The sequence below is a fragment of the Coturnix japonica genome, chromosome 2 (assembly GCF_001577835.2).
Source record: "Coturnix japonica isolate 7356 chromosome 2, Coturnix japonica 2.1, whole genome shotgun sequence".
Lineage (NCBI taxonomy): Eukaryota > Metazoa > Chordata > Aves > Galliformes > Phasianidae > Coturnix > Coturnix japonica.
In genome coordinates this window covers 18,310,137-18,319,822 of record NC_029517.1, presented here as the reverse complement: position 1 = coordinate 18,319,822, position 9,686 = coordinate 18,310,137, and the positions used below count along the sequence as shown (strand labels likewise).

At 51.0% G+C, this 9,686-nt stretch overlaps 1 protein-coding gene across 1 annotated transcript; it reads right to left on the bottom strand.

Annotated features, from left to right (window-relative positions):
• Positions 1-129: 129 nt before the first annotated feature.
• On the bottom strand, positions 130-7,555 carry C1QL3 (complement C1q like 3). The gene is made up of 2 exons (XM_015853496.2): positions 6,285-7,555; positions 130-2,906 (listed from the first exon to the last, which is right to left on the bottom strand). The coding sequence occupies exons 1-2, from the start codon at positions 6,870-6,872 to the stop codon at positions 2,727-2,729; spliced, it is 768 nt and encodes a 255-aa protein (XP_015708982.1). The 5' UTR covers positions 6,873-7,555; the 3' UTR covers positions 130-2,726.
• Positions 7,556-9,686: the final 2,131 nt, after the last annotated feature.

The window sequence follows — 9,686 nt, the reverse complement described above, 5'->3', positions numbered from 1 at the left end:
TAGTGTCATGGATTTCTTTTTTAAGCATTCATTGGTCATCTTGAACTTACAGGGTCTCCCAGTGATCACATGTTCCTGCATACAGACCATCATCGGCTTTTCGTAAGGATGCAACACCCAAAGTCAAAATATATTACATAATATGGTTTTAATGAGTTGCAATAGTTATAACAAAGGTCGTGATATAAGTCTTTACAAATCAGTATATCAAGATATGATGAAAAAGGAAGAAATGTTTGCCTTATCTGTGTTTTTCACATAAAGTGTGTTCTTTCCTCTTGTCTATCTTTTACCAGGGCGATTTATCCAAAAAAAGAGGTCTTACCCAGTAGTAATGGTAGCCTGATTTCAAAAGCTTCTTCAGATTTGACCTAATATATCTTGTAGTGCTGAAGTTCTTCTAATGAACACCTCAGTAACTACACACTGCTAGTTGCAAATGACCTCTAGCTTCCTACTGCTTGGTTCTACACAGTCTCTAGCTGCACTGCTGGCAGTGCGCTGAGTGATAAAAGCAATCCTGGATTGCACAGACAAGAAGTCAGCTACACATCTGCTACTGCAATGCGTGACGTAGTAGTAAGAAACCTGGAGTGATCCCTGTGATGTACACACACAGCTCAGCGCTGTCACAGCACAGAAGCAGAACCGTTCTGATGAGACACCACACGAGCAGTCTGAAACTCACTGTCCCTCTGACACACCGAGATGAATTAGGCCAGCCATCCTCTTAGCCTGGACCATCAGCATGTTTTTTGAGTCAGACAACTCAAACCACATACAGAATGAGTACTGTGCTCAGTTTAAAAGCTTTACTCATTCAAACGAGGTTTTTAAGAGACGTTCTTCAAATCTTCATCACTTTTAATGAGGAATCAGCACTGGAGATCATTTGGCTCAATGGCAGACACTTCTGGAGCCTTACTGCAGAGCAATGTGAATTCATACCCTTAGCAGATTAGACAAGGTTGCTTATGGCAAATGGCATGAAATGGAAATGCTGGGGATTGCCTCTATTACTCTTCAATGATTTATATAAATTTTACCTCAAATTTGCCAAATTGTTAACAATAGCATAGCCAGCTGTGCTGAGGAGCTAGTTAGTTAGTTAGTTAGTTAATAATCTTGGTAACATTTTAAGATGAAAATCTGCAAGTTTTAATCTGAGAGAAATAGACAGCCTCCCGTCCCCCAAACAAAGCAAATAGGAAATCTGGTTTTGAAGTAGAAGTACTCAGTGGCTATTCCTGGTATGACTGATTTTAAAGCATTCTTATAACTATGTAACTCATAGTACCTGTGCTTAGTTTAACTCTCCAAGCTATTAATCCTTTATATGTATTAAACTTCTTTCCTTGAGACTTTAGATATATATATCTTTATATATATATATATATGAATGAGAAAAATAGGCTTTAATACACACTCTCTTGCATGTAAATATCAGCTTCTTTCTTTGCATATGTGTTTTCATTTTTGGTAATATACTTATCTATGTCCGTTTCATAGGCACACCTTACTACAGACTGATAGCTAAGTACCACGGAGAAGGCCTGGATCCCAATGTTTTCTCCTACATCACATCTCCCGCTCTTCCTTTGTGGGAACAACCCCACCAACTTCAGTGAGACAAGACACTGAAGACAGTGAAGTGTTGACCCATTCCTACAGAATTCCAGTTGAACACCTGCAGTATCTTAAGTCGTTACTGTTTTAATAAAAATAGTAGCCTAGTACAGTCTAAGAGCTAAAGGACTAATGAAGACTAGTTGCTGCAAAGAAAACATCAGACCTGGTTCTGAGGATGTGGATTCTAGGCCTAAATATTTACACGACTAACCATCAGGAACAGGCCTGTAACATTGGCTAAATATATATTTACATGTGTTTACAAATTAACAGCCAAATCCTCTTTCCACTAACATCAATGGGAGCTTTGCCATTGGCTTCAGTGTAATCAGGGATTTGGTCCAACATAGTAGTTTGACAGCTAATAAATTTTTCAGGAAAAAAAGTGTTGTTTTTTCTTTACTATCCCTCTTTTTCTTATAGAACACGGCTAAGGGGAAGACAAAACTGAACAACTTCAGTGGCTGGATATTATGTTAGAAGTCTAATGTAAACCTACAAAGCAGGAACACTGAGTTAAGGCTTGAAGCTGATTAGTTTCTATTTTTAAGTGGAAGGAGGAGAAAAGTACAAGGCAAACAATTCCTTTGGAGAGAGAAAGTGTATTTTGATTACCTCTTCCTTTTATTGTAAAATCATTCCTCACCACACTATGAGTGGACTCCAAGCATCATTGTTAGCAGGTAAGTCACAAGAACCAAAGCTGAAGTATGGATAAAGCAGTAAGATCATAACACATCAAAGTATCATATACACTGAAGAAAGAACTCAGCGTCTTTTTGTGGTTGTTTCTTTCCTATAAAAATCTGACCTATGTAAGACTTCATTCACATGGACACTAACAATGAGGAAGTATTTGCTTTGGCGGTAGTGGATCGCACACCTGTTTAGCTTGTGTTGTGTTTTTCTTAACGTAAAGTTTCTCTGTGTCGTACAGATGTGAATCAGGTAGCATTCGACGTTCCCCCACTAGTGAGGTGTAGCGGTCGATCTCTGCTGGGGTGCTTGTTTCATTGACTTTTGCCACACAAATCCATTGCTTAGAAGAGCGAGCTTTGTTGTCGGAGTGCTTGGGTGGGTCTTTTGACTCGATATCATCAGTCGGCATAAATAATAAATCCAGAAAATGTGCTGTATTTGTTGTTGTTTCCTCCATGTGCTTTTCCTCCATCTAATTTAATGTAAACTTCATCTCCCGGCTCCAGGTGAAGAACCACGCTGTTACTGGCATAGTCGTAATTCTGGTCGGCATCCTGAGCAATGGCGCTAGCTCGAACCTACGTAAAACACATAATCAGTGGTTAAGAAAACCCAGATAACTTCTCCTGCGTGGTGAGATTAAAGCATAGACTCAATATTTCATTCAGCTTCAGGATGTTGCCACTTTACATGTGTAAAAGCATACACTGCCTGTTTTTCCTACAGGTACTGCTGATTTTCTCCTACAAAACAGTATCTGAAACTACAGCAAAGACCTGCTCATTCCTCAGCCACCTGCTGAACACAACACCACTTGCACTCCAGTAAATGTGTTGTGCCTTTGAAAGCATGTATTTAATAACAGCTGGAGTTGGGACAGCTGACTCTGGTCATGTGCCAGCGTTACATCAGTGCAACTTTCATCTAGGAGGAACAACTGATTGACAATGGCAAAGGACTGCAGCGAGGCCCTGTGGAGACCGGGCTGGAGTTCTTCTACAGCTGATTCATTGCCGTACAGATAAAGGGATCATGCTGCAGAAAGAAGCAAAAAAGGCCCAGCCACGCACCCAGAGCACAGCACGCCCCAATGCACACAGGAATGTAAGGAATCAGGTAGGATCTGTAAAAGCTGTTCATGCCACATTTTGTTGAGCAATCAGTCACTGTCTGTGCAGTGTAAAAGATGCCCACTGAACAATGATGGTACAACACTGTTTCCTTTGAGAGGTTACGGAATTAACAGGCAATGGAGGAACCTCAAATTCCATTTACAACTTCCACTCAAACGTGCATTTCTGTCCCACTTCCCCCTGGCTGTGCCACGACTGATCAGGCGTGAAACTCCAGCAGACTGGATGCAGTCTGTAATTTCAGGAGGTGCGTTGGTTTCCAGCAACGTCTGTGGCACTGGAAGTCTCCAAATCATTTATACATCATCTCAGCCTGTTTGTTAAAATATTTAAACTTGGCTGTGCGTGATTTATTGCAGCGCAACACATCATCTGCTTGTTGCTTGTCTTTGTTCTGGTGTCGTTACAGGGCAGTAAGTGATTTAGTGGCGCTGCAAACCTGCGCTAAGTAATAATGCATGACTTGGTGTACTACGTGTGGGATTTGGTCCGCTCCGGTCCAAAGGAAGAGGCTGTCAGCCACAAATGGCCGCGGATCCCTTGCAAGTTTAAATGACAGATTAAACTTTCATGGGATATGATCTCCCATTAATACTGAGATGTTAAAAAGGGAGGAGGGGTCTTTACCGTGGAGGACCGCGTGGTATTAAAAACCACAGCAGGTGGGAATTCTTTGTGCCTCCTGTGTGGGTGAGGAGGGCTGAGAAGTCTTGCAGAGCTTTGACAGCCTGCAAATTTACTACTGCGTGTTAACAATCCCCACCTATTTCAGGACCTCTTCATCCCCAACCGCCTGGAACTGCTTACAGAGCGCATCTCTTCTGCCATGTCTCAGCAAGTATTATTCTAAGCACTGGGTGTTTCCTCTGGGTTAATGACCAGCGGGTGGAGCTGAAGGCTCTGAGCATTAACCATATAAACACCCCCAAAGAAAACAGCACGGGCTGAAACTGTTGGTAGGGTAAATGGAACAGGCAAAATGGAAAGGAGTGAAATGGCTGCAGGTGAGACGGAGAAACTTTCACAGAGATCAACTGTCTTGCCTGCTTGCAAACAAAATGGCTTCATTTGCTTTCCAAATCGCCGTTTAGCTTATAATTAAATGCTACGTAGTGTATTTCTCTCAGTTTCGTATTGGCTGTGGATAGTAGGAGCAAACTCAGATTGTGTGCCTGACTGTCGTAAGGTCAATGTATGAACACTGGGTACAGCAACAGGCATTTCATGCTCAGATTTGAGACAGCATCTTGTGCCTGAAGGCAAAAAAAGAAACCAAAGTGCAGATATTACTGCCCTGAGCGTAGTGGTAAACGTTCTGTACATCCAGCGTGCTGTAGGCTTACACCTGCTCATCTCGATAGCCAGCATCACTTCCTGGTAGAGCCTGGGAGAGGAGCCTCGAGGAGAGCTCCGAGCAGTGCTGTGAGTGTAAGCGGATCTCAGAGCGAAGCCGCTCGGCCCCATATGGCCCTGGAGCCGCACGGCTCCCACCTCATCCTGCAGCCACACGGGGACACAGAGCTGAGCTCCGCGCTCAGCACCTCCCTGCGATGGATTAACAGCGCACACCTCGGCGTTCCTCGCAGGCACTGCGTGGGATGGAAGGTTTTCCTGCCAGCCACACACCTTCCACCCGGCGTTTCCATTGTTAGAAAGCACCGCGTTTACCGTCACATCTTTGTCAGGGTCCCCAGCGCCTCACGTGCACAATTTCTGCTCTTCCTCAACACCGACACACCCGGCCGGTCACCGGCGCTGTGTGGAACCGCATCTGTGATACATAAGTTGCGTGCGGGTATTTGCCTGCCTATGTACACACACATCTGCAGCTCCACACACAGACACCTCCCTCCTTTTCTTCTTTGAGACCCCGGGAGTTCAGTCCGCCTCATGCCTGATGCTGAAGTTGTGTTTGGAAACAGAGTTCGGGCTCCATGTCATATTTATGGCCCGTTACTTTTATTTAAAAGCTCCAGGGCCTGGGGAAATAAACCCTGTGAACCGCGTTGTAACAGGGGCCGGGAATGGCCGTTGTGTTCTAATTGCCGGCGTAATGCTATTCCCACGGCGGGCAGCGCTGCCTTTACGCGGAGAAATCAAAGCGAATGCATTACAGCGCGCTCCGTTTGACCGCTCCCGGTTTATCAGCCGCGATGATATTTACGGGCAGACATTTTCTAATGTAATTAATTGCCGCTGATGTCCTCATTATCCCGTTTTCACAGCGCTTCTGAGGAGCCATAAACAAAAGGTTAAGCGCCGTGTCAGACTCAGCTGCCGCCGAGGGCGGAGGTGAGCGAACGAACGGCCCCTCCCGGCCCCTCCCGACCCCCCGACGGCACCTCGGGGCGCGGCGTTGCCCGGCCCCGTCGAGGGAGCGCGGAGCGGCCCCGGGAACGGCGGTACCGGCACAGCCCCGGCACAGCCCCGGTGAGCGCGGCGGCAGCGCGTCTCCTAATTAAAACGGATCGTTCCGCTGCCTTTCGCGCGGCGGCATCGCAAGATCTTTAATTATTTGCGAACGTCGCCATCCACCCGCGGGGAACAGCGGCGACTCGGGACCACCGCGGTGTTTCTAGGGGTGTTCGGCACAAAGCCGAAAGTCCGCCAGCGCTTCCCCCGGCTCTGACACGCTGCGAGGCTGGACCCGGGGCCGCCAAGATCGCAGGGGTGGCCGCCTCCTACCCAGACCCGGACCGTCCCCCCTCTTTCAGGGCTCCCCGTCCCCTCCCGCTCCGCTCAGCGCTCCCAGACCGCGGCTCCCCGCCCCGTCCCGGCTCCGTTCCCGCAGGTTTGCCCCCACCTCCCCCCGCCCCGGCCCACCTGGTTGTTCTTGCAGAGGTCGGCCCACATGCTGGTGCCGTCGCCGCCCCGCATGAGCACATGGTAGGTGAAGAAGTAGATGCCGGGGATGGAGCAGGTGAACTTGCCGGTGGTGGGGTCGTAGTGGTTGCCCAGGTTGGTGACCACGTCGTCGAACTTGAGCACCTCGTAGCCCTCGTGCTGCCGCTTCAGGCCGGCGTAGAAGGCGATCTTGGGCACCGTGCTGTAGGTGGCGGCGCTGATGGCCCCCGCCGCGTTCAGCCCCGGCGCCCCGGGCGGCCCCGGCAGCCCTTGCCGTCCCGGCTCGCCCTTCTCGCCCGGCGGTCCCACCGGCCCGGGCGGCCCCGGCTCCCCCGGCGGCCCGCGGGGCCCCGCTTTGCCCGGCCGGCCGGCGTCCCCCTTGGGCCCCTGGATGAAGGTGGGCAGGGACTGCATGAGGCCGCGGTCGGGCGTGGCCGCCGTGCTGGGCGCCTTGGTGCCTCCGTAGGGGTCGCAGACCATGCGGCAGGTGCCCAGCATCTCGTAGTGCGCCGAGGTGCCGGCCGAGCTCACCAGCACCGGGATGAGGACGACGAGCAGCAGCACCATCACCACCCCCAGCGCTCCGGCCGCGATCAGCCGCCGCCTGCTGCCCACCAGCCGGCTCAGCGCAGGGCGATCCTCCTGCCTGCTTTTGGACAGAATCTTGATGGCCGTGCGGGAACCTCCTCGGAGCCGAAAAACAAAGCCGAGCCCGAGCGAGCCCGGCTCCCGGGGCTTCGGCCCACCCGCCGCCGGAGGGTCCGGCGCTGCTCCGCGGCCGCCGCGGGCGGGTGTGGACGGAGCGTGTCCGCCGCCCCGACCGCCGCACTTTTATGCTCCCTCCGGCGATCGACTTTTTTTTTTTTGCACACCGTGCCAGTCCGAGGGAAGTTTCCCGCAAGTTCCGCAGCCTTTTTTCCTTTTCCCGTCGCTCTCCCCTCTCGCTCTCTCTGGCTGCTTTTTTTTCTCTTTCTTTTTTTTTCCCCTCAGAGGTGACGGAGCTCGTTGGGGACGCGCTGCCCGACGCCGCTCAGAGCCCGAGCCGCCGCCGCCGCCGCCGGAGCCGGAGGGAGAGCGGGATCCCGCTCGGTGCCACCTGCCAGCAGACGAGGAGGCTGCCGAGCGCGCTGGAGCAATTTATAGGCACCCAAAAGCGCAGGGGAAAGGGGAGCTGCTTTGGCATCTCATTCCAGCATCTGCTCCGCTCTTCCCACTCACAGGGAGTTTGGCATTACTCTGGCAGTGTGGGAAATATATATTTTTTTCCTCTCTCCCCCCCGTAGCCCTCCCCACGTCTCCCTCCCCCCCCCTCCCAGACGGATGAGCAGCAGAATCGTGCTCCTCGCTCAGTGCTGCGCCGCGCGGTGACGGCTCCTTGGGAGCGCAGCGAGGGGCAGAGCTGTGCCGGGCCTTTGGGCACCCCCGGGGTCACCGGCGGAGAACGGGAAGGTCACCCCACCTCCCTCCCAGTGCTGCCCCGGGGCCGCCCCACCGCTCCTCTCTGCTGTCTGAGAAATGGAGCTTTAAATGGAGCTTTAAACGCGGAGGTGCCGCGCGGTTCCCGATCGCTCTGCTGGAAGTTCTGCGGCCACAAACTGCCGCTCAGCACCGGCACACAGATCGGCGCCTCTCGCAGCTCCGCGGCTCCCTCCTCACCTCTCCCCAGTTACGGCCATAAGTGCAAAGAGGGAAACATTCCTTTCCTTGAGTTAAAACCGATGTTCTCATCACCGGTGCTAAAAGCAGCCGCCCCTCTGCTGACGGTGACACAGAGGAACGCGGTTCCCTCTTGCTCAGATACCCAAGGAAAGTGTGGGGCATCGGCGGAGCAGCAGATGCTCGGAGCTGTGACACCGCGCTCTGCCTCAACTCGAGGGCAGCAACGCGTTTTATTCCGTTTGTTTTGTTGTGGTTTTGCTAAAGGTTTCTCCTCCCCCAAGGGTTGCCGTGCGCCTCTGTGCCACGGTAGGAAGGTGAATGTGCAATCTCGGTGGCATTTCTCCCAAGGAAATATTAAGCAACTTGTCTCGCTCACAAATATACAAGGTACACAAAGGGCTGCTTAAATAAACAAACAGAATTGATTCCTAAATCATACTTCTGTATTCAGGAGCAATGGACGTCAATCAAACGGGGGTGACATTTGCCTGTCAATACGGGGATGATGGCTGGAAAGAGTGTGACTTATTACGGCGAGGCAAGAATCCGAAATGAGCGGCGGCGGCAAGTAGGACAACAAGCAAATAATAGCAGCTCCGGCGATGATCAGAGGGCTGTGATCTTGTCTCGGGTTTTATTAGCACGAATCCCCTCACCCTTTCCCCCCCCCCGCACTCTTTTCTTTCTTTTCTGTTTCGCAACACAATAAGGTCAAACGAGCAGGAGCTGGGAAACAAAGATTCATTGATTCTTCCTTTTAAGCAGAAATGTCAGCGGCTCCTTTTGCTCTTTCCTGGGAGACTCAAAGGCAGTGAGTGTGTCCACGCCACGCAGCGCTGGGCCCTCCCAGCTCCTTATCTCCCCAGAAAACTCCCGATAAAGCCTCCATTTCGCACGCTTTAAATACCCCCACCCCCCCTTTCTCTTTCTCTGTATTTTCTTTAATGCTCCGTCTTTCAAAGATTCTTTATCTGGCTCTGGCACAAGCGAACCGTTTCCCTCAGCAAAGGGCTCCCACTCAGGACCCGGGAAGGCAGCGGAACACATCGGGAGGATTATTCTTGTATCTCATCGCTCTCTCTGCCCCGCAGGAAAAGGCTTTCAACGCTGCTCTTTAGTCTGAGCAGGAAGAAAAGTTGTGTAGAGTGACGGCTCCGTCTCAGACTGCGGGCGGCCCTCGGGGTGTTGCAGTCCATCATGTGGCCCAGCAGGATTTCATGGCACCAGGATGTGCCCACGCTTCCATTGCACCTTCCACTCAAGGATTGCTCTTGAGCCTTCAGATGGACACAAACCGATTGTGCTCTGCCAACCCACAGCGACCTGGTGACACCTCGGCAGCAGCGTGTCACACGCACTCAGTTCCACGCTCCAGCTCTGGGATCCTTTAAGATCCTTTAACTAGGATATTCTTAAAGCAAGCTCCTACCAACCTACCGTGTTTATCTCCTTAATGCTCAGATTTATCTTCCTGTGTATTATCAGCCATCGCTGAAGCTCATTTACTCCTGCAGACTTTCTCTCCAAGAAGGTCTGAGCCAGCCACAAAGTCGCAGCTTGAGTAAGCAGAGGAGAGCACAGGGTGCTCTTGTTGAGTTGTCCATGTGCTGGCTGGGAACAACACCTGGGATCATGAGCTCTACAGCAGTGCTTCAGGAACCTGGCCATCCATGGTAAAAATATGTTTTCCAAGGAAACTAAAAGTGGAAAACCAAATGCACT

Bases quoted from the DNA above. Each gene is read 5' to 3' on its own strand.
- C1QL3 (XM_015853496.2), bottom strand. From the start codon at position 6,872: ATGGTGCTGCTGCTCGTCGTCCTCATCCCGGTGCTGGTGAGCTCGGCC. The intron at 2,907-6,284 runs GTGGGCCGGGGC...TGTTTTACGTAG, and splicing joins ACCTCTGCAAGAACAACCAG to GTTCGAGCTAGCGCCATTGC.